The following is a 24,805-nucleotide window of genomic DNA, read 5'->3' on the forward strand; positions in this document are numbered from 1 at the left end:
TGGAGAAAAATGTAAATTAAGTTCTTTGAGGATGAAGTTAGAAGAACAGGCAAAGAGAAATAAGTTGACATACTATGTTCAGATTGTCAAAAGATTTTTGAGAAGGTGTCACACACAATATTGTTGCACAAAATGAGCTCTCTGACCTATCTTGTATATTAGCAAGGATGAATAATTATTGAAACAGAAGAAACCTAGACCATAAGATATAGGAGCAGAATTAGACCATTTCGCCCATCATGTCTGTTTCGCCATTTCATCATGGCTGATCCAATTTTTTCCCTCAGCCAGTCTCCTGCCTTCTCCCAATCAAGAATCTATCAACCTCTGTCTTAAATATACATAAAGACTTGGCCCCCACAGATGCCTGTGGCAAAGAATTCCATAAATTCACCACTCTGGCTTAGAATAAACAGACTATTTTTGGTCAGCAGGTTATTACTTGCTGATGTCACAAAAAGTTATGTTGGACTTACTGCTATTGACAATTATCTGAATGAAAGTGAGTACAATATTTGCTAACAATACTAAACTGGATGGTTAAATGAGCTAATTTAGACGCAAAGGGCTATTGACAAGAATGTGCACTGTAGGAACGTATAGGAAAATGGGAGCCTTTACTAATTTTGGTTATAATTAACAAAAAAAATCAGACTATTTTTAAATGGTAAAATCAGAATAAATGTTGGCATGCATGTAGATGGCTGGTAACCAAACTACAAAAAGATATAATTCAGGTGAATAATTTGGAAGACAAATTTTATTTTGTCTTTTATCTCCGGAGTGTTGAGCACAAAAGAACTCCAAGAAATTTATTTTCATTAGTGTCTTCAGCACTCAACCTGGGACTGTCCCTGATTTTAGATTCTCTTAGCCTCGCAGCATCTTTCCTGTTGAGACCTCTTGCTAACTCAACTGTTTCAGTCTGATCAACTCTCATTCTTCTGAAGTACAGGGCAAGGAGATCAATCCTGCTCTTTTCCTCAGTGCAAGTCCCTCTTCCAGAAATATTCACTAACCCAGACTTAATCTTACTCTTACAGAGGACACTAGATGTTCAGTCAATAAATATATTCGAAGCTGATATTCATATGAGGGGTAAAATGGGATTTAAAATTTTGGGTAGAATGTGCATGATTTGCATGATTTTGTTATGGAAAAGTCAGCTCAATGAATTGCATGGATAATTCCGGCTTCCATTTCACAGATTCTTAGCTGATCATTCTTACCAACGGCTGGGTAAAACTAAATCCGATAGAATTCACCTTCCATCAAAATGTATGATTATCTAGATTTGTATAATAGTGTTTTACGAAGCCATACATTCCTTAGGTGCAATTATCAAAATTTGTACAAGTTCAATTTTGTGACATGTACAGTAAATGTAACAAATATAACACAGTTAAAATGAAAATGATAATAATATGCTTTCTTTGCAAATAATCTTTTGTCAACAAAGGCAAAGCTCCTAGCATAAAGAAACTTCTCAATTTCTAAACAAAGATATCTGCAAAACTAAATTAATGTTTGCTGAAAATAAAACATTTGTACTTCCTAAACAAGACACTTCTGACCAAAATTAGATGATCTAGTAAGTTCAATAAAATATTTCAGAGTAAAAAATTTATCGAGGAATTTGCATAATTCATAGAAGTTTTAATTAAGAGATATATTATTGAACTTACTTTAATTTCACATTTTAATTCCCAAGATACAGAGGACATTGAGAATATTTATAGTTAATATTTTTTCATATTTTCTGTGAACTCTACAAACCCTGTTTGACTGCACCCTCTCCGGCTCTGATGAAAGAGATTTCATTGGAATCCACCATGTGATGCGCACCATCCTCCAATACAAATCGCACTCCAGAGACTTTATGAGCTGTAAGAGGACCCTTTTCACAGGCTTCAAGAAAACCCTGTGAAAATAACATGCAACTTTATGACATTTGAAACACACAAGAAGATTTACAGATATCAGAGGAAGTCTAAACCTAGAATAATGCCTACTAACTGTTAAACCCAATGCAGAAGATAAAGTAAGCTGTATATTCACCTTGTAGATAAATGTTTAATGATGCCTTCAAGATTAAAAGGATTTGATGAGGTGGATGTAATAACGATGTGTTGATCATTTGCTAGGAAAGCAAAACTAAGGGCCAAAAAGATTTCACTGATACAGGTAAAAGGACATCCAAGATAATTCCATGAGTGGCAAGAATGTGAAATTTGTTTCCAGCTATGTTTGACATGATTAGTGTTGAAGAGGAAGTCAGATAACAGGAACGGAAAGATGAGGTGACCAAGTTGAACAAGACACAAACAGAATGAGGAATATGTGGTGGGTAATCTTCAATGTGGATTACTGAAAGAAAGGCTATATCATATGCTGTAAACATTTTATAATTTTCTCTGCACTCACTTATTGGTTCCCCTAGGTGCCTCTCCTTCTTCCCCTTCTCCCAAGGTCCACTCTCCTCTCAGATTCCTTCTTCTTAAGCCTTTTACTCTTTCCACCTATCACCTCCCAGTTTCTCAATTCATTGCCCCCCCCACCCAAAAGCCTTTCCCCTCACCTGACTTCAACAATCAGCTCCCAGTATGTACTCCTTCCCCTTCCCCCACTTCTACCTTCTGGCTTCCTCCCCCTTCTCACATCCTGATGAAGGGTTTTGGCCCCAAACATTGACTGAGTATTCCTCTCCACAGTTCCTGCCTGACCTGCATTTTGTGTGTGCTAGCCTGGATTTCCAGCATGTGCAGAATCTGTCGTCTTATATCTCAATTTAGTACTGGATATCTTACGAGGTGATTGATAAGTTTGTGGCCTAAGGTAGAAGAAGTCAATTTTAGAAAACCTAGCACATTTATTTTTTTATTTACATACTTAGTCCAGCGGTCGTGGAGCATATGGATCCCTTCTTTGTAGAAGTCGGCGTCTTGGACCTCCAGAAGTGGTCCATAGCAGGGGTGTTGATAAGTTTGTGGCCTGAAGTAGAAGGAGATGAGGAGAAACTTCAAACTTTCTGCATTTTCACTCAAAGAGTTGAACTGCACGCGCATGTAACGAGAGCTGTATAACTCATCTCCTTCTACCTTCGGCCACAAACTTATCAATCACCCCTACTTTGGACCACCTGGAGGTCCAAGACGCCCTCGTTACATGCATGTGCAGTTCAACTCGGAGTGATAATGCAGAAAGTTTGAAGTTATTAATTCATCTCTTTCTACCTTAGGCCACAAACTTAGCAATCACCCCTGCTATGGACCACTTCTACAAAGAAGGGATCTGTATGCTCCACGACCACTGGACTAAGTGTGTACATGTAGGAGGGGACTATATTGAAAAATAAATGTGCTAGGTTTTCTGAAATTGACCCCTTCCACCGTAGGCCACGAACTTATCAGTCACCCCCCCTTACAGTTCCATGAATTTCATGTGTTCTAGTTAGCTAGTTTTAATTTTGCCTTTATCTACCAATGATTGATTTTTCTGCATAACAAACTTAAATGTTTGGTTCTGTTGGGAGTGATTTGTGGGTAGCAATTATTCTGACAATTTTTCTTCAAAAGCAATTACAAAATCTCCACACTTCTGTTCTCCTACCCCAAAGAATAAAGTATAATAAACTGGGTTGTTGAAAATATTGCTGGTGACAAATTAAGAAAAATTATGGTAGATAAAAATGAATTAAATGGAGATGAAAGTAATAATCCATTACCTTCTCAATGGCTGGTATAAACTGCTGTGGTACATTTGTTCCAATTGTTCTGTCAGCAAATTCTAACTTGATGTAGTTTTCAGGCTCCAAAGGTTCCAACATTCCAATAACTTTGCCATACTGGCCTGCACCACCAGACTGCTTCTTGTGAGTAAATTCAAAGCTGGGAAAAAATAACAATAATCAAAAAAGATCCTGTAATAATCATGTAACCTGTAAATACAAAATATTTTTTGCATGTCATTGAGCATATTTAAAGTGGAGGCTGATAGATCCTTGTTAATAAGAATGTTAAAGGATATTGAGAGAAAGGCTGAGAGGGATAATAAATTAGCCATGATGAATGGTGGAGCAGACACAATGGAGTGAGTGGCCTGATTCAGCTCATATGTCTCATGGTCTGAAGATAAACTATCTCTGATAATTTTCATTTTGAGATCCAATCCATTCAGCATGACATGATGTGACAATGCTGCTGCAATTAACTACCTTTGGGTGAACCTGCTGTTCTTTGGGTGACCCTGCAGCACTTTGGGCTTTTCTATCACAGAACCAAATGAAAAATTTTCATGAGACTACTTAATGAGATTGCCATGAAGATTAGTGATAAATATTATTATACCACTTCCAAAACTGTGGCAAGCTTCAGGTCAACTTCACATTATTAAAAATCCATGACAGTCTGCATTGCAGATATTTATGTGAAACTAATAACCAGAAAGGACTTCTGGTTAATATGAGAGAACAGCAATAATTAAGCTAGTTATTTGACCTTCATTCTGCAGAAGATTATAAAAATATTTAATCAGAATCAATTAATCTGAGGTGCCACTGTAATTTTTGGTAGGCCTCAGGAAGATGTGGGGAGAATCAGTGAAGACCATCTTCTAATTTAAATTACCACAATCCCTAGCAACAGGCATACTATGGCAAATAAATAAGAACAAATATCATCCAGCTCATTTTTTGTTAGTTTGTTTCTAACATTTATACACGTTTCATAATAAAAGGTAGTAGGCACCATCTACCAAAAAAACAGGACAGCTGAGTCTTTTAAAGGAAGAGGAGGTGGAATTTGCTTCATGGCAGTTCTTTCTCAATCCTGCTCACCAGACCTGGAACATCAAGTAATTCCTCCCCTGGCCAACATCAGGCAGCATGAAACAGCACACCCTGATGCCTTCCCTATCGTTGCGGGGGATTTCAACCAGGCCAGATTGAAGTCGTCGCTGAACAACTACCACCAACAACATCACACTTGAACACTGTTATGCCACCATCAACAATACTTCCTGTGCCATCCCACACTCACAACTTGTAAAGTCCAATCACCTGGCTACACTTCTATTCTTGGTGTATAGACAGAGACTAAAAACGCAGCACCAGTTGTGAAGACTAAGGTGTTGTCAAGGGAGGCGGAGGAGCACTTACAGAACTGCTTTTGAGTCAGTGGACTGGACAATATTCAGGGATTCATCTTTGAACTGAATTAATATGCCACAGTTGGCAGTGACTTCATCAAGACCTGTGTGGAAGAGTGTATGCCTTGGAGAACTTACCCAAACCAAAAGCCATGGATGAACCAGGAAATTTACAGTCTGTTGAGGGCTAGATCAGTGGCATTCAAGATTGGTGATCCAGAACTGTACAAGAAGTCCAGGTATGACCCATGGAAGGCTATTTTAAGAGCGGAAATACAATTCCGAAAGAAGTTAGAGATGGAATCGGATGATGTCAATTCTGCTAGGGCTTGAAGGCCATTACTTCCTACAAGGTGAAACTTAACATCATGTATTGCTGTGATACTTCACTCCCAAATAAGCTCATTGCCTTTATGCATGCTTAGAAAGGGAGAATAAAACTAGACCTGTGCGAATTCCTGCACCATCTCGTGATCCAGTGATCTTTGTCTCTACGGCCAACACAGTCAACGCATTAGGACCTAACGGTATACCTGTAAGGGCACTAATAACTTGTGCCAACCAATTGACAGCAGTGTTCAAGGACATCTTCAATCTTTCACTATTGCAGTTGGAGATCTGTATTAAATTCCTGCCTGCTTTAAAAGAGTGACAATTAAACCAGTGCCCAAGAAGAGCAGGGTAAGCTACTTCAATGATTATTGTCCAATTGCACTCATATCTACTATGATAAAGTGCTTTGGGAGGTTGGTCATCACCTGAATGTACTCCTGCCTAAGCAAGGACCAACAGCCACCGCAATGTGCCTATCACTATAATAGATCAAAGGCGGGTGCAATTTAATTGGCTCTCCACTCAGCCTCGGAGCACTTGAACAACAGCAACACCGAGTGTGTCAGGCTGCTGTTTATTGATTACACCTCAGCATTCAACACAATCATACCCTCAGTTCTAATCAACAAGCTTCAAAATCTGGGCCTCATTCTGCAACTGCTTCCTTGACTTCCTCATCAGGAGATCATAGTCTGTGCAGATCAGAAATAACATCTCTCACTGACAGTTAACTCCAGCACAACTCAAGGATGCATGCTTAACCCACTGCTCTACTCTCTCTGACATATGTAGCAAGGCACAGCTCAAACACCATCTATAAATTTGCCGACGATACCAGCATTGCTGGCAAAATTTCAGATGCTGACGAGGAGGTGTACAGGAGTGAGACAGATCAACTGGTTGAGTGGTGTCGCAACAATAACGTTGCACTCAGTGTCAGCAGGACAAAGGAATTAGTTGTGGACTTCATGAAAGGGAAGTCAAGGGAACACACCCCAGTCCTCATCGAAGGATCAGCAGTTTCACTGGGTGTTAACATCTCTGTAGCTCTATCCAATGTATTGATGCAATTACAAAGAAGACACGACAACGGCTATATTTCATTTGACATTTGAGGAAACCTGCTGTGTCACCAAGGACTCGTACAATTTTCTTCATTGTACTGTGGAGAGCATTTTAATTGGTTGCATAATGGTCTGTTATGGAAGGTCCACTGCACAGGATCAGAAAAGGCTGCAGGAAGTTGCAAACTCATCCAGCTCCATCATGGGCACTTACCTCCCCTGCACTGAGGACACCTTCAAAAGCACTGCCTCAGAAAGATAGCATCCATCATCGGGACCCCATCACCCTGGGTGTATACATCTCGCACAAACTATCATAGTCTCAGAACACATCCTATACAATCTGGAAAGTTCACCAACGACTCTACTTTCTGAGGAGGCCAAAGGGAGTTGGACTATGCACATCTGTAATCAGGTCCTTCTACAGATGCGCAGTAGAGAGGAAGGCTCTACAGTGGGTAAGCCAAAACTGCCCAGTGTATCAGTGGCACTAGCCTATTTACATACACACACACACACACACACACATATATATATATATATATATATATATATATATATATATGAAAAGGGCCAGTAATGTCATGAAGGATCCTACTCATCCTACTCATGGACTATATGTCCACTTTTCTCAGGGAGAGGCTATGTAGCATCCATGTCAGGTCCACCAGATGCAAAAACAACTTTTCCCCAAGCAGCAAGGATGATCAACTCAACTCCTCTACTGACTAATCCACCCCCCACCATTTTAGCACTTCCTACCACAGTTGTCTTATGTACAGAGACACTCCTAGTATCATTTTATGTACATACAAAGTATGTAAGCTATCTTATTTATATTGTGTTTCATCGTGTTAACTTATTGTGCTTTTTCCCCACTGCATAGGATCCAGGGTAACAATTATTTCTTTCTCCTTTACACTTGTGTACGAGAAATGACATTAAACAATCTTTAATTTTAAATCTTGAGGAACAGATCTGGAAACAGATTTTACAAAGGTTGTCATGGGTGACTTCAACTTCCCTAATATTAATTGGCACTTCCTTAGTGCAAAAGGTTTAGATGGGACAGAATTCTGTTTGTTGTGTGTAGGAAGGATTCCTGGTAGAAAATGTAGACAGTCCGACTAGAAGAGAGCCATACTGGATTTGGTGCTCAGCAATGAACCGGGTCAGGTATCAGATCTCTCAATGAGTGAGCATTACAGAGGCTGTGACCAGAACACCCTGACCCTTAACATTGCCTTTAAGAGGGACAGGAACAAATGGAATGGGAAAGCAATTACTTGGGGAGGGGGAATTAGGATGCTATTAGACAGGAAATTGGGAACATAGATCGGGAATGGATGTACTCAGGGAAATGAACAATGGAAATGTGGACGTTGTTTAGGGAGCACGTGCATGGGGCTCTGAATAGGTTTAGCCTATTGAGTTAAGGATGGTAGGGTGAAGAAATTACGGTTGACAAGAGATGTGGAACATCTAGTCAAGAGGAAAAAAGAAGCATATTTAAAGTTTAGGAAGCAAGGATCAGACAGGGCTCTAGAGCAGGGTTTCTCAACCGGGGGTCCATAAGAGATTATGATTAGTAAAAAAGAAACATCACTTTTCGAACTTTGCGCTCGCAGTCTGCGCAACTCTGTTAGCCATCTCGTTAGGGATCTCTCAGCCCAGTACAGCAGTGCACTGTAGGCCTCTGTTCATTTGGTTGAGTCCATGCTCAGTTTTTGATGCGAGATAGGGGAGACCATTGATAATTGTTGAGCACTGTATTGCATGGAGGGCAGGACAACAGGCTGATGAGCAGCATGGTGCATTTTCCAAGCACTGAATGGACTTACCCATCATGGGCTGTGACGTCAGCCTCTCCCTCCCGAATTACCTCCCCCAACTTCCCCTTACATGCCCTTGACTGACTTAAGGGAATGAATAAACTCCACCAATGTAGTAGAAAATTGGAGGGAAATTTTCATTCTAAAGATGGAATTTTTACGTGACATGACTCAGCTGCTGGCCTGCCGTTTTGCTGTTGTTGTAAACATTACAAAAGGTGGATTGTGAAGGTTAGCAGTGAATTGTATTGTGAAGTTCCCTTATATTTTTGTTTCCTCATTTAATTACTTATACTGTTTTTATTAAGCAACAATGGACACAAATAAAGTCCATCTTTACAAGGAAAGCTACTTACAAATGGGCTTTACATGGACTGATGATCCAAGTTATCTTACTCCTTTGTCCCTAGTCTGTAGCAAACAACTTATAAATGCAGCAACCACTCCCGCAAAATTGACGCGAACTACAAGTTACCGTCATATGACATGTAAAAATGCTGATTATTTTAAACAGCTATTGGAATCTCAAAACAGAGTAAAGCTTTTGTTAATAAAGGCACAGTCAGTAAAAAGACTCAGGAAGACTTAGTAGCAGAACTTATGACCCAGAACATTTTAACCAGAGAGTAGTGAATCTGTGGTTTGCTCTTCCACAGACTGAGGTGGAGGCAAGTCAGTGGGTATATTTAAGGTGGAAGTTGATAGCTTTCTGATCGGTCAGGGCATCAAAGGATATGGTGAGACGGCAGGTGTATGGGGTTGAGTGGGATCTAGGACTAGCCATGATGGAATGGTGGTGCAGACTTGATAAGCTGAATGGCCTAATTCTGCTCCTATGTCTTATGGTCTTCCCCCAAAAAGGAAAAGTCACACAGTTGGTGAGAACCTAATAATGCCAGCAAGTAAAATTATAGTGGGTAAAATGTTCGGACAAGATGCAATACGAGAAACTGAAAAGGTTTTGCTCTCAAACAGTACAATAAATTGACATATTGATGCTGAAGAGGTTTTGTTAGATAAACAGAAAAGCAACTTCTCTAACCAGGTTGATGAATCAACAGATTTCACCAATAAATGTCATGTTGTAGCATTTGTGAGATTTGTAAATGATGACGAAATTCAGGAAAACCTTTTCTGTTGCAAAGAGCTGCCCGAAACAAGCAAAGGCTAAGATATATTTAATGTTTGGTCTTCATATCTGGAAACAAAAGGCCTGTCTTGGAGGAACTGTGTTGGCATCTGTACTGATGGTGCCCCATCAATGGCTGACTCCATGAGCGGTTTAGTTTCTCTTGTAAAAAAGGAAAATCCTGACGTTGTCACAACACACTACTTCAACATTGCAAATAAATTTTTATATTGTAAATAGCATTAATTAAAATTAATTTGCAATGTTTATTTAAATTAAATCTACCTAGCCTACTTTCAGAAAAATTAAATTTAATTTTGACTTAAGCCAGTTATTTAACAGAAATTTATTATGTTTGCCTTACGAGTTTTTAAAATTTATGAAAGGGAAAGAAAGAGATTAATTTCAAGAAAGGCAAGCTAAGCCTAACTAAAACAACAGGAATTCTGCAGAGGGTGATCAAAGGAGCATTGACAAATATTTTTGGATTATTATATCTACAACTTACTAATCACGCTAACGCAGCATGAGCTGTAGATATAATAATTTTTGTGCAGATGTTCCCAGAGACCTGAAAATTATTTCAAGCGTTTCCCCGGGGCAAAAAGGTTGAGAAAGTCTGCTCTAGAGGGTTAAAAGGTAGCCAGGAAGATGAAAAATGGACGGAAGAGCGAGAAGGGGTCATAAGAAAGCCTTGGTGAGTAGGATTAATAAAAACTGCAAGGCATTCCACATGTATGTAAAGAACAGCAGGATGATTAGTGAAGGTAGGACAAATCAAGGATAGAAGAGGAAACCTTCCCGGAATTGGAGGTATGGGAGGTCCTTAATGAACACTTTGCTTCAGTATTTACCCGTGACGTCTGTGAGGTCAGCGTGAAACAGATTGATGTGCTAGAGCAGGGGTGCCCAACCTTTTTCGCACTGCGGACCAGTTTCATATTGACAATATTCTTGCGGACCGGCCGACTGGGGCAGGGGGGTTGCCAACGGACAAGAGTGGCAGCCAAATACGCTGGGTTTACCCCGAGAAGGACTACAATGACCATGAAGCCTTGCGTGGGCATCAGTTCGCATGCGTAAGTTGCGCATGGGTGTACGATTTTTTTTCCACAAATCGTTTTTGGCGATTCTTTTTGGGGGTGGGGGTGGGGTGGGTGTTAATCACGACCGGAATACAGATGATAATTAGCTAATACACTCAATTTCGTTTCTAAAAGGGTTTATCTAACGAATTTAATATTAAACACAGAGCGCATATTTTCCTCGCATGAATATAGTGATAAGTCAATTATCAGGGGAGGACAGGGGAGCTTGAAGTAAATGTTGAACAAACTTCCAGTAGAAGTGGTAGAGGCAGGTTCGATATTATCATTTAAAGAAAAATTGGATAGGTATATGGACAGGAAAGGAATGGAGGGTTATGGGCTGAGTGCAGGTCAGTGGGACTAGGTGAGAGTAGCATTCAGCACGGACTAGGAGGATGGACAGAGGTGGCCTGTTTCCGTGCTCTAATTGTTATACAGTTATATAAGTCAATAGCATCATAACATTTTAAGTATTGTTTGGATATTAAGCACGCAGCACATATTTTCCCCGTATGAACATACAAAATCATTGTAACACACCAATATCGGTGAATCAGTGGGAGCCCTGGGCTTGTTTTCCTGCACAAGACAGTGCCATCGAGGGGTGATGGGAGACAGCGATACTCGAACGGGGTTCCTTATGTCCAGTCTACTCCGCAATTTAGTTTTCGTTGCATTCATTGCAGAGATATGTTGGAAATGGAAGCAATGTTTTCAGTGCTTTCGTGGCTATCTCAGGATATTTAGCCTTGTCTTTGATCCAGAATGCTGGCAGAGATGTTATATCAAACATATTTTTCAGCCCGCCGTCATTTGCAAGCTCAAGGAGTTGATCTCCTTCCCACGCTGAAATGGATGACGCGCGGGTAATGACCTCGCATGCGTAATGGCTCAACAGTGGGCGTGACAGGGAATGAGGAAAGGTGCAGCTGACTCATATCGCCAAATCATATTGTTTCCTCGCGGCCCGGTAGCGCATGCTCCGCGGCCCGGTGGTTGGGGACCGCTGTGCTGGAGCATCGCGATTTTAAGAAAGAGGAAGTGCAGGAACTTTTGAAAAACTTTAGGATAAATAAATCCCCAGGGCTGAACAGGATATACTCCAGGTTACTATGGGCAGCAATGAAAGACATCGTTATTCCTTTGATGATGATCTTGTGTCCTCACTAGCCATAGGAGTAGGTCCAGATGATTGGTGGGTGGCGAATGTTATTCCTTTGTTCAAGAAAGGGAGTAGGGCTAACCCTGGGAACTAAAGACCAGTGAGTCTTACTTCAGTGGTGGGCAAATCATTGGAGAGGATCCTTAGAGACAGGATTGACGAGTATTTGGAGAAGCAGAATCTGATTAGAGATAGTCAGCATGGGTCTGTCAGGGGTAGGACATGTCTCATGAGCCTGAGTGAATTTTTTACAGATGTAACAAAGCACATTGATGAAGGATAAACAGTGGATGTAGAGTATATGGATTTTAGTAAGGCCTTTGACAAGGTTCCCCATGGTATGCTCATTCAGACAGCCAGGAGGCACGGAAACCAGCGAAACTTGGCTGTGTGGATTCAGAATTGGCTTGCCCATAGAAAGCAGAGAGTGGTTATAGATGGAGCGTATTCTGCCTGAAGTGTGGTGATCAATGGTGCTCTAGATCTGTTCTGGGACCACTGATCTTTGTGATTTTTATAAATGACTTGGATGATGAATTGGAAGGGTGGGTTAACAAGTCTGCAGATGTTGGAGTTGTGGACAGCGTTGAAAATCATAGATTCCAACAGGATATTGACAGGATGCAGAGCTGAGTTGAGAAATGGCAGATGGAGTTCAACCTGGAAAAGTGTGAGTGATTCACTTTGGAAGTTCGAATTTGATGGCAGAATACAGTTAATGGCATGATTCTTGGCAGTGTGGAGGAACTGAGCGATCTTGGGGTTCACATCTGTAGATCCCTCAAAGTTGCCATGCAAGTCGATAGGGTGGTTAAGGTGGTGTACAGTGAGAAGTCTTCATTATTCAGAGGGATTGAGTACAAAAGCTGCAAGGTAATGTTATAGCGCTATAAAATACTGGTTAGATCACACTTGGAATATTATTGTCAGTTCTGGACACTTCATTTTAGGAAAGGCATAGAAACTTTAGAGAGGGTGCAGAGGATATTATACTTAGAGACGCTTTAAAGATATACTGCCTGTATTATAGGGGAGAGGTAACTTGTGCCATGGCTTTTCCCTTTAGAGTTATGGAGAATGAGAGGTGACTTAATAGATATGTACAAGATGATAAGAGGCATAAATTGAACAGATAGTCAGAGACTTTTTCCTCAGGGTGAAAATGGCTCATAGCAGTGGGCATAACTATAAGGTGATTCAAGGAAAGTATAGGGGAATGTCACAGATAAGTTCTTTACATGGAAAGTGGTGAGTACGTGGAACGCCCTGCTGGTGGTCGAGTCAAATACATTAGGGGCATAGAAGAAACTCTTAGATAGGCACATGGAATATAGAAAAATGGAGGGAAAGGTTAGACTGATCTTGGAATATGTTAATAGGTCAGCACAACATTGTGAGCCAAAGGGCCTGTGCAAAAACAATAAGGTTTTACTTATCTTAATAAACATTTCAGTCTGAAAGACCTATTAACTTTGGAAAGATGTAAAATAAGCTGCAGTCTTCAAATGACTTACATGATAACTGACTGCTTTTTGAAATTAACTTATTTTCATTATTTAACACTAAATGCAGACAACTAATTACAACAAGGGCACCTGAATACATTTTCATCAGATGCTTCCCAATATCTCAGTCTAATTGGCTCAGATAGACAAATAACTGTAAGGAAGCCTCAATCTGACTAATCAAATTCAGAACAATTCGAAAGTTTAGTATTTTTTGCATAATCACTGTCATGTTGAAGTGCTAACTGATTTTAAACAGAAAGTATGAGATCCAAGAGATTTTGATTTCCATGACATTACATTATTTCACCTCCATTTATTTCACTTCACCCGGTGAGCCATTTATTTAGTCATGTGGAAAATAAATTGCACTCACCAAATGGGAGTAAAAAAACTCAAAGCTATCCAAGTAAAAATACAACGACCGGATGAAATGACCCAAGGCAAACATAACCTTTGCGATACACTGGTTAAACATTGGACACATGGTGTAAAATGGCTTTTTTGGTTTACTGCCTTGCAAGCTTTGCAAACGCATACTTCCCTCCACCAAAAATTCTGAAATTTTTTGTAGTTATCTGAGATCCTAAATGCATGATTTATTTTGGACTAAGTACTCCACTTCAAATTTCTAAGCTAGCACAAAATGGGAATACAAGAGATATACCTGTAAACTGTATTAGGTTCCTTGAAACAGCTGTACTTTAAATCACTCTGCAAGCATTTTTAAATAATTCTCAACAATGACAAACAAATAATGAAAATAATCAATTTGTTGCTATGATGCTTCTGTTATTAATAAGATTGAAGGTGATGGAAATTAACAGCATTACAAATTCATGTAATTTCCTCTTATCAACAGGAAAATTAACAGCAAAAATGCACTACAATGTATTTTGGACTGAACATCAAATTTCAATTGTTAAGGGAAATCTTTTTTTTCTTAAAACTGAGATACACAGAAGAAACAAAATCATCAGGGTATAATGGATAAAGGGAAACGGGCAGGTATTAGAGACAAGCTTTTAAGGTCATGGCAAAGAACATGAAACATTAGAATTTATTAAATGCGCAATGGTTGAGATAATGATTCTGACGCAATGTTGAAGCTGTACCTTCCACAAAAGTAGAGGCTCAAAGTTCAATTCCAGCATGTACTCGATTCGAGGTTTAGTCATTTGTGTCTTACTGTCATTGAATGGATTGTCAAAATCAAACAATTTAGAGATTCCAGGCACTAATACTGAAATTCCTGTAGGAACCCGCGCTGCTCACCAAGCTGTAAGTGTGGCCATTCATTACTTAAATTACCATCATGGATCACCATACCAACATTATCAGCTACATAAGCTTAAAGAAGTCCATCGTGAGGTAAGATTACATTAAAAAAAAATCACTTGCTTTCTAAATTATTATTTGCAAAAGTTGTCTCAAGATATACCTTAAAAAGAAATTCTAAATGTGCTGTTGCTGCAAAATGTAATCAATTGTGTTTCATACCAGACATTCAAGTTACAAAGTAGGAGTACAGAATTAAAATGCAAAGCACATAAACACAAGAGATGACAATGCTTCGTTACTGAATCAGAAACACTGCGCAAAAAAAACTCTCAATATTTATTTTACTAATAACTCAGGACTAATCAGTAAATCAGCTTACATTATACTTACCAGTTTATATCACTCTAGCCAGCGTTTTTAGTTTCAATAATAAACTCATTGTTTGTAAGCTTATGAAAATAAATGGCAGATTTAAAGTTGAAAGCTGCTTTCAAATTTTCAAGTTACCTTTTCTAAATCACCTGTACATACATTTGCTTTACAAACTGTTCACACCAAGTGCTTTACTCAAGAAATGAAAAGCATACACAGCTTTATTCTGCAAACATCAGGGTGGGTTAGGCTGTTTAACAGTACAAAAACTATTTTGGCTTCAATCTATGGTGCTTAGCAACAAAAAGGTTTCTTGCATTTACCAATACAATATAATATTTAATCTTAGAAACCTAAATAAAAATTTCTGTAAAATGTATCCAGCTCAAAGTTTGCAAATTTACTGCTTTTTTTGAAAAAGTCTTTTCCTATCGGATTATGTGTTTAAACATTAGTCAGTCTTTCTTAACTAGACAATAGACATGTGAACAGAGTACACTAAGTTAATCCACACTACATTATAAACATGACAAAGTCTGCAGATGGTGGAAATCCAAGCAACACACACAAGATGGCGGAGGAACTCAGCAGGTCAGGTAACATCTATGGGAAAAAGTAGTCGACATTTCAGGCCGAGACCCTTCAGCAGGATTGGGGAAAAAAAGATGAGGAGTTAGAAGGGAGGGGAGGAAGAAACACAAGGTGATAGGTGAAACTGGGAGGGGGAGGGGTGAAGTAAAGAGCTGGGAAGTTGATTGTTAAGAAATACAGGGCTGGAGAAGGGGGAATCTAATAGGAGAGGGCAGAAGGTCATGGAAGAAAGAAAAAGGGGAGGGGCACCAGAGGGATTCAATGGACAGGCAAAGAGATAAGGTGAGAGAGGGAAAAGGGGATGGAGAATAGAGAAGGGGGGGGCATTACTGGAAGCTTGAGTAATCGGCATCCATGCCATCAGGTTGGAGGCTACCCAGACAAAACATAAGATGTTGCTGCTCCAACCTGAGTGTGGCTTCATCGCGACAGTAGAGGAGGCCACGGACAGACGTGTCGGAATGGGATGTAGAATTAAAATGGGTGGCCACTGGGAGATCCAGCTTTTTCTGGTGGACGGAGCATAGGTGCTCAACAAAGCCGTCTCCCAATCTGCGTTGGGTCTCACCGATATACAAGAGGCCACACTGGGAGCACCGGATACAATAAATGACCCCAACAAACTCACAGGTGAAGTGTCGCCCCTCCAGAAGGACTGTTTAGGGCCCTGAATGGTAGTGAGGGAGGAGGTAGAGGCACAGGTGTAGCACTTGTTCTGCTTGCAAGGATAAGTGCCAAGAGGGAGTGCAGTGGGGAGGGGTGACTGGGACCAATCGTCCCTCCCCAGTTTCACCTATCACCTTGTTTTTCTTCCTCCCCTCCCTTCTAATTCTGACTCGTCTTTTTTTTCTCCAGTCCTTCTGAAGGGTCTCAGCCTGAAACATCAACTGTACTCTTTTCCATAGATGCTGGCTGGCCTACTGAGTTCCTCCAGCATTTTGTGTGTGTTACTAGATCTAATGGGATTCTTTTAAATCACATTAAGGCATGGCAGATATACTTAAATAATTTGTAAGTTTTTAGTTATATACTTTATATCTCTGTTTTTGCTTAAAAACTGACATTGAGAGTTATTAGAATGCAATCTGATAAAAATTTAATGATACAAATGATAAATCAGAAGTTTTCACTGCAACTCTAATTTAAACTGGATTACTCTGAAGTGTATATGAATCAGAATGAGAATCAGGTTTATTATCACTGGCATGTGACGTGAAATTTGTTAACTAAGCAGCAGCAATTCAATGCAATACATAATCTAGCAGAGAAAAAATAATAAATAAACAAGTATATCAATTACATATATTGAATAGATTTTAAAAAGTGCAAAAACAGAAATAATGTATATTAAAAAAGTGAGGTAGTGTTCAAAGATTCAATGTCCATTTAGGAATTGGATGGCAGAGGAAGAAGCTGTTCCTGAATCGCTGAGTGTGTGCCTTCAGGCTTCTGCACCTCCTACCTGATGGTAACAGTGAGAACAGGGCATGTCCTGGATGCTGGAGGTCCTTAATAATGGATGCTGCCCTTCTGAGACATCGCTCCCTAAAGATGTCCTGGGTACTTTGTAGGCTAGTGCCCAAGATGGAGCTGACTAAATTTACAACCTCCTGCTGCTTCTGCAACTGTGAGTGAGTGAAGCCTCCATTGGTCAGGGTCAACCATGTAAGCTGCTTCATAGCTACATGGGATATTGAGATATGCAAGCCTAGTCAGTACAACATGGAGAGCAAGCTGTTGCCCAGGTAGCAACTGCCCCCCTCCATGCATCTAAAGAACCTAAAGGAATGGCAGAGACCGATACAGTTTGGTACCAGCAGCATCGCAGAACTTACCAGTTAGCACTGAACTCAACTTAGGTCTGCCTTAGGGATTCCGGCTCAAGAATTTTTCCTTGGGGTTTACTCCCAAAGCTTTCCCAATAAGTGGGTATAGCCGCAAGGCAGCAGATGTTTGAGATCAGAATATGAACTGTACATTTGTATAAAAATGTCAAAAATATTGAATTATACACAACTGTCCATGCATCAATTATAGCAAATCAAAATTAATAATATAGATAAGGTGTTCCTCTCTCAGCATCCAAACCACAAGGATGAGATGTTTAACTCCACTGAGATTTGTTGCAGTAGATCCTTTGTAAACAGGATCTTGTTTCTCTTGACTACTAGAAATAAAATCCTTTCTTGACACAGAAAGCCAAGCATCATTCTGGTCACCAAGGTACAGGAAGGATATGAGAAGACTGGAGACAGCAGGGAGAGATTTACTAGGATTTTGAGTAGAAACATGAACAAGATATATAAAATAATGAGGGTTATGGATGGGATAGATTGCAGGAAACCCTTTTCCATATCAGAGGTAGATACAAGGACACAGGATAAGGGGAAGATTCAGAGGGGATACAAGGGAGATCTTCTTCTCCCAAGGAGTGACAAGATCTGGAAATGACTTCCTGATGGTGCAATTGAAACTGATTGCTGACAGCAAGTGTCAAAATTCGCGCTTAAATTGCTAAGAAGACTATGAACCAAATTTTGGGTGATGGGGTTAATAAGGAAGGATACCCACTGGTTAGTATGGACGTTGGGCAAAATGGCCTGTTTTTATGCTGTACAATTCTATGGTTTCAATAAAATAGTTGATTGGTATCAGTGTTACCACCATGTGTATGGCTGGATACTTGTTTTAACACTATTGAAAATGAAGCTCAAAAGATTCCATTTTTAACAATAACGATTAACCTATTTCATTTTTGCATTCTGAGTCCTTTCTATGACTTAAAGACTATGATTTTCTAACATTACTTGTCTTTCATTTGGTTTTCTTCTTCATCTGCAGAACGAAATTAGCAAAAGGCACAAGGACGTAAAATTAGCAAAAGGCACATAGTTTATAAACTATGACAGGCAAATCAACATTTTGTTTTAAGTCTTGGCACATACCTCTTGTACTGGGTTGCCATTTAAACACTTTTATTAATATAAATTTCAGATTGTGGCAAACGCTATTCAGTCTATCACAGGCTCATCACATCCATCCATCCAGTCAATCTTAATTGTGCATTGCATCAGGCAGGCTGGCAATCTCAGAGATGCCTGCCACCTTCGCCACTCCTTTTTCTCTCTTCTACACACATGGGAAAGTTACAGGAGCCTGAAACTCTGGATGACTAGACTCAAGAACAGCTTCTTCCCCACTGCTGTCACCTCTTTCATATACCCTTCACAGTGGTGATGCCAGCGTCATGAAGCTATGTTTCTTCTTCTTCTTCTTCTTCTTCTTCTTCTGTTATTGTGACTTCAGGATTTCTTTCTGCATTATCTCAGTTTGCATTGCTGTATTTTGCACAATTCTGTTATTTTATGCTTCTCATTGTACTTATGTTGTACTTATTATAACCATGTTCATTGTTTATTCCTTGAGCTTTCATCGGACTTCTCAAGATTGTTGTCTAGGGTAGCACAAGCTAAGGTGATGGTGAGTGCCTGTACACCAGGCAAGTTTGGCTGCTCAGGAATGCCACATGCACATGTTTAAGAGTAATTTTGATAAGACCAATCCTTGTAGTGATTCTAAGTTGTAAGGTTGATGCAGACTGACCAGTTAGACTGAGCCATAGTCTTCTTTAACATTATATGACTAGCCAAACTTTGAATATCAACTCCTGTCGCCACAGTATATCAAGGCACAACAAAGAATGTCAAATAGGTCATTCTCTTCTTCTCAAAACCTTCTTCAATGAAGTCATGAAATATAGGACCTAATTGCAGCAGCTGCACTCAATGCTTGAAGGTCTTGAAGGGATTATGTAAAGATCAGAGAGAAATTATTTAAAGAGCCATATCCATTAATTTGCCCAATGAAAACCACAATATCAGTCAGTGGCTAGAGGGATTCACAATGGCTTCCCTCTTTTTAGTAGTCTGCCACCATCTCTTTGGTGATTTCATGTTTTGGTGAACAGCTCTAAAACACGTTTTGGTGAACAGCTTTAAAAACACAGCAAAAAGGCATATCCGCTCAACCCAAAGTTGTTCAAAAGTTCAGAATAAATCCCACTAGGTCCAGTAGCTGTTGTACTTTTAATGGAGGCAAGAGCTGCATCTAATTCCTGCAATGTGCAAGGAAAAGGGCAAATTCTAGAGAGCTTATTTTTGTGAAATTGTACCCAGCTTCTTATTCTTGGGAATTTTTGATAAGGGCTGATGATGAGAAGCAATTATTTCGCATTCTGAATTATATTTCCATTAGGAGCAAGAATAACTTATCAAAGACCCACAATAACACAATTTATTTCGCTAGGCAACTTTCAATCTTGGAAACAAGTACCACCTTGAATTTGAAGTGAAAAATGAAAACTCCTCAAATGTAAGTAGAATATCAATACCAAAATTATGTCATGCATGCAATATTCTTTGTCCAGTTTTAAACAAATAAATCTTCTTTTATACATAATTTGATTCTGATCATGTGCTTTTGGCAATAGGGAATCGCACGAATCATTTGTGGTTATCTGTTTCAAACAACTAAACTAGGGTCTAAGCACCCTTGCCTCAAAAGAATAAACAGAGCCAAGTGATGGAAATAATATTAAAGAACTAAACTAAAAATTAAAATCATTGCTTTTCATCATAGGTTACTGAAATCTGTGCAGCATATGTATCCTCTTACAAGAAAAATATTCCAGATGTATCTCTGCAGTGTGATTTAAGACACCTCAAGAATGACAGCTTCAAGAAAGATAATGAATTTTACTTCAATTTGAGAAATAGGAAAGACCCGGTGGTAGGCTACAATATTCCTGGTATGATGTCTTAGTTGCACATGCTTGGTAACATTAGCATTAAGAAAAACGTTCTGAAAATATTATGACTTTAAAACTATTTTCTCCCTTCTGAACATCAGATAATTTTGGATTTATAAACCCTGAAATGATGCCAATCTGGCACCTGGCAAAAGTTAGTGCCAGCTATATAATGTGGCACAAATCCACTGAAACTAAGAGGTATAACATGGTTCAAATACAGAAAGTTAACCAATGGGTAAGAAACCAAGATAACAACCTTTTCATCACTGGGCATTGCTGATTTGTGGCATTTTCATTTCATGTTTTAATGATTAAATATCTATCTTTCAGATCAGGACAGTCAAATTTCTGGAATTTACCTACACTGTTCTTCTCCACGAGATCCCAACCCAGGTAAATTATTCAAAAATGAAATCCATTGGCTCCATAGCAACCTCAAACCATTTTCATAATGAACAGTCAGTACATTAATTACATGAAATAAATGTTATTTTCTTTGTCCTGAATAGGAAATAATTACATGTAATATGTGGGTGATGTGGAAGCCTAAATATTCACCGTTGGTGAAATACACTTGCTTACCCTCTCCATCTGAAAGTACTTCTGAAGAGTCAGAACTTGGGAGGACGGAGAGCCCCGGATTCCTCGTACCGGTGCAGCCCGGATCGCAAGTGCTGGAACGCCCCGGCTCACAAGGGCGATAAAAGTCAGCTACTGATTACTAAACATCCACATGGGACACCATATATTTACTAAAAGGATTATTTTCCTTTATACTGGCAGCCCAAAAGAAACCGAACTAGGGACATTATGAAAACAGTATCTGAAGTAGTTTGCCTCTTACACAAATAATGCTACTTTAAATGGCTCACACTCTACCTTGTATTTCAAGACCTGCTATAAAGCTACATATACTTTGTACAAGATAATCAAGACATCCAGGGTAAACCTCTTTCAAATTAAGAAAATAACTGTTAACATCAATTTACTGCATTAATAAAACCTGTGTTGCTATCTAAAAAGAATGGTCAATGAAAAATTTTATTTCTGAACAGATTTATAATCCATCATAGTCTGCTTTGATATGTTCCACATTATTGTCTTAGATCAAGAATAAATACTTTTTAGCAAACCAAAACATTTAGTCTTCAAAACACTTTAGTGAAGGAGTGTGAATGTGGCAACAAAGACTCAAAGAGCTACTGTTTACTGTCAGGTTACATTTACAAAAATAAAAAGAAATCCAAGGACATGCACATCATTGCTAAGAGTTCTAACTTAATTCTCACCTGCTCTTGAAAAGAGGACAGTCTTTAGTGTGAACATACGGTAGTCTCACAGCAGTGTTAATTCAGAACAACACACACAAAATGCTGGAGCAACTCAGCATGCTAGCAGCATCTAGTGGCCTGCTGAGTTCCTCCAGCATTTTGTATGTGTTGCTCAGATTTCCAGCATCTGCAGATTTTCTCTTGTTTGTGTTAATTCAGAATTCCTGTTTACCTATTTTTATTCCAACTTCTTAAGTATTTCCTCGAAAATTCTGCCCTTATCTTCATCAGTATTTCCACTACCTTGAAAAATTGTCTCCATTGTTTCTCTGTTGCACTTAGCATTTCTAAAGAGGCCATAACTATCACTATTCATAGTCAATTTACAGTTAAACATATAGAAATATCTGGATTACACATGTGCAGTTAAACAAAAAATTTTAAAGTTTCTATTAGTAAATTATAAACACAAGAGATTCTGCAGATGCTGGAAATCTAGAGCAATACACACAAAATGTTGAGGGAATTCAACAGATCAGGCAGCATCTGTGGATATGAATAAATAGTTGACATTTTGGACCAAGACCCTTCTTCAGAACTGGAAAGGAAGAGGGAAGATGTCTGAATAAAAAGGTGGGTGTGAGGAAGGAGGACTAGCTCGAAGATGATAGGTGAAGCCAGGTGGGTGGAATGGATAAAGGGCTGAAGAAGGAATCTGATACAACAGCAGAGTGGACCATGGAAAAAGGTAAGAAGGGTCACCAGAGGAAGGTGATATACAGTTGAGGAAAAGAGGTAAGAGGCCAGAGAGAGGAATAAAAGAAGAAAGAAGGGGGAGGGAATTTTTTTTAACAGAAGAAGAAATCATGCCATCATGTTGGAGACCACCTAGCCGGAATGAATGCAAGGCACTGCTCCTCCACCCTCATTGTGGCAAAACAGGAGGCCGTGGACCGACATGTCTGAATGAGAATGAGGCTAACAATTAAAATGGTTGGCCACCGGGAAATCCCGCTTTTGGTGGATGGTGCAAAGGTGCTCAACAAAGCAGCCCTCCAATTTATGTCGCGTCTCACTAATGTAGAGGAGATCCTCTTCTCAGTTATTTCGTCTCTGCCGCATCTCCTCCCAGGATGAGGATTTCGTTAAACCCTGTTTTTCAAAGAACAGGGTTTCTCTTCCTCCACTATTTACTCCCTTACTATTTACTCCTTTACTCCCTGTATACCCATGACTGTGTAGCCACCCACAGCTCTGATTTGCTAATGAAATTTGCTGACGACACTACATTCATTGGCCTAATCTCAAACAATAACGAGGTGGCCTACAGGGAAGAAGTCATCTCTCCTACACAGGGGTGTCAAGGAAACAATCTCTCCTTCAATGTCACAAAAACAAAGGAGCTGGTTGCTGTTTACAGGAGGAATGGAGATGGGCTATCCCCTAGTGACATTGATTTGGGGCTGAGAGGGTAAACAGCTTCAAGTTCCTCGGCATCCACATCACCGAGGATCTCACGTGGTCTGTACACACCAGCTGTGTAGTGGAAAATCCACAACAGTGCCTCTTTCACCTCAGACGGTTGAGGAAGTTTGGTATAGACCCCCAAATCTCAAGAACTTTCTACAGGGGCTCAACTGAGAGCATCCTGACTGGCTGCATCACTGCCTAGTATGGGAACTGTACCTCCCTTAACTGCAGGATTCTGCAGAGAGTTGTGTGGACAGTCCAGCACAACTGTAGTTATGAACCTTCCATGATTCAGGACATATACAAAGACAGGTGTGAAAAAAGGGCCCGAAGGTCATTGGGAGCCCAAGTCACTCCAACCACAATCTATTCCAGCTGCTACCATCCAGGAAATGGTACCACAGCGTAAAAGCCAGGACCAATAGGCTCTGGGACAGCTTCTTCCACCAGGCTATCGGACTGATTAACTCATGCTGATTTGAGTGTATTTCTATGTTATATTGACTGTTCTATTTATTATAAATGATTATAAATTACTATGATTACACTTTGCACATTTAGACAGAGATGTAATGTAAAGATTTTTACTCCTCATGTATGTGAAGGATGTCAGAAATAAAGTTAATTCAAGTCAATTAACCCGCATTTGCGGATGACACCAGGATAGGTGGAGGAACAGGAAGTGTTGAAGAAATGGAAAGGTTGCAGAGAGACTTGGTCAGTTTAGGACAGTGGGCAAAGAAATGGCAGATGAGATACAACGTTGACAAATGTATGGTTGTACATCTTGGAAGAAGAAATAATCGGGCAGATTATTATTTCAATGGGGAGAAAGTTCAAAAATCGGAAGTGCAAAGGGACCTGGGGGTCCTCGTGCAGGATACCCTAAAGGTTAACCACCAGGTTGGAATAGCAGTAAGGAAAGCGAATGCTATGTTGGCATTCATTTCAAGAGGAATAGTGTACAAGAGTAAGGAGGTGTTGATGAGGTTCTTTGGGGCACTGATGGGACCTCATTTGGAATACTGTGTGCAGTTTTGGGCCCCCTATCTTAGAAGGGATGTTCTGATGTTGGAGAGAGTTCAGAGAAGATTTACGAGGATGACTCCTGGAATGCAGGGGCTAACATATGAGGAGTGTTTGTCGGCTCTTGGACTGTATTCATTAGAGTATAGAAGAATGAGAGGGGATCTCATAGAAACATTTCCAATGTTGAAAGGATTGGACAGCGTAGATGTAGAAAGGCTGTTTCCCTTGGTGGGTGAGTCCAGGACAACAGGCCACAGTCTTAGAATTAGAGGGTACCCATTTAAAACAGAGATGAGGAGAAATTTTTTTAGCCAGAGGGTCGTGGATTTATGGAATTCATTGCTATGTACAGCTGTGGATGCCCAATCATTGAGGATGTTTAAGGAGGAGATTGATAGGTATCTAATTAAGTCAGGGTATCAAGGGATATGGGGGAAAAGCCGGAAATTGGAACTAGATGGGAGAATAGTTTAGCTCGCGGTGGAGTGGCGGAGTAGACTCGATGGGCCAAATGGCCTACTTCTGCTCCTTTGTCTTCTGATCTTGTGATCTCCTCCAATTCCCAGGCATCCGTACTCAGACCATCTTCCTGACACTTTAACAGGGATAGAGCTCCTCTTGTCCTCACCTACTATCCCATGAGCCTTCACATCCAACACATCATTCTCTGCAACAACTGCAATCTTCAATGGAATCCTACCACCAAATACATCTTTAGTTCTC

At 39.8% G+C, this 24,805-nt stretch overlaps 2 protein-coding genes across 2 annotated transcripts in view; one reads left to right on the forward strand and one right to left on the reverse strand.

The window, feature by feature from the left end:
• gfm1 (G elongation factor, mitochondrial 1) overlaps positions 1-24,805 on the reverse strand; it is a 66,838-nt gene that overhangs the window by 6,710 nt on the left and 35,323 nt on the right. Inside the window, exons 14-15 of the mRNA XM_072255451.1 lie at positions 3,725-3,887; positions 1,777-1,921 (exon numbers count right to left, since the gene is read on the reverse strand). Of these exons, the coding sequence (XP_072111552.1) occupies positions 1,777-1,921; positions 3,725-3,887 (308 nt within the window). The remainder of the gene's footprint in view (positions 1-1,776; positions 1,922-3,724; positions 3,888-24,805) is intronic.
• Positions 14,411-21,520, forward strand: lxn (latexin). The gene is made up of 6 exons (XM_072254600.1): positions 14,411-14,629; positions 19,808-19,873; positions 20,141-20,309; positions 20,411-20,547; positions 20,643-20,705; positions 20,822-21,520. Exons 1-6 carry the CDS (start codon positions 14,411-14,413, stop codon positions 21,014-21,016), a joined length of 849 nt encoding a protein of 282 aa, XP_072110701.1. The 3' UTR covers positions 21,017-21,520.

The sequence above is a fragment of the Mobula birostris genome, chromosome 4, assembly GCF_030028105.1.
Source record: "Mobula birostris isolate sMobBir1 chromosome 4, sMobBir1.hap1, whole genome shotgun sequence".
Classification (NCBI taxonomy): Eukaryota; Metazoa; Chordata; class Chondrichthyes; order Myliobatiformes; family Myliobatidae; genus Mobula; species Mobula birostris.

Coding starts and splice junctions, on each gene's coding strand:
- lxn (XM_072254600.1), top strand. CDS start 14,411: ATGTACTCGATTCGAGGTTTAGTCATTTGTGTCTTACTGTCATTGAAT. Junction 20,310..20,410: donor GGTAGGCTACAATATTCCTG/GTATGATGTCTT, acceptor TCTGAACATCAG/ATAATTTTGGATTTATAAAC. Junction 20,706..20,821: donor TCCACGAGATCCCAACCCAG/GTAAATTATTCA, acceptor TGTCCTGAATAG/GAAATAATTACATGTAATAT.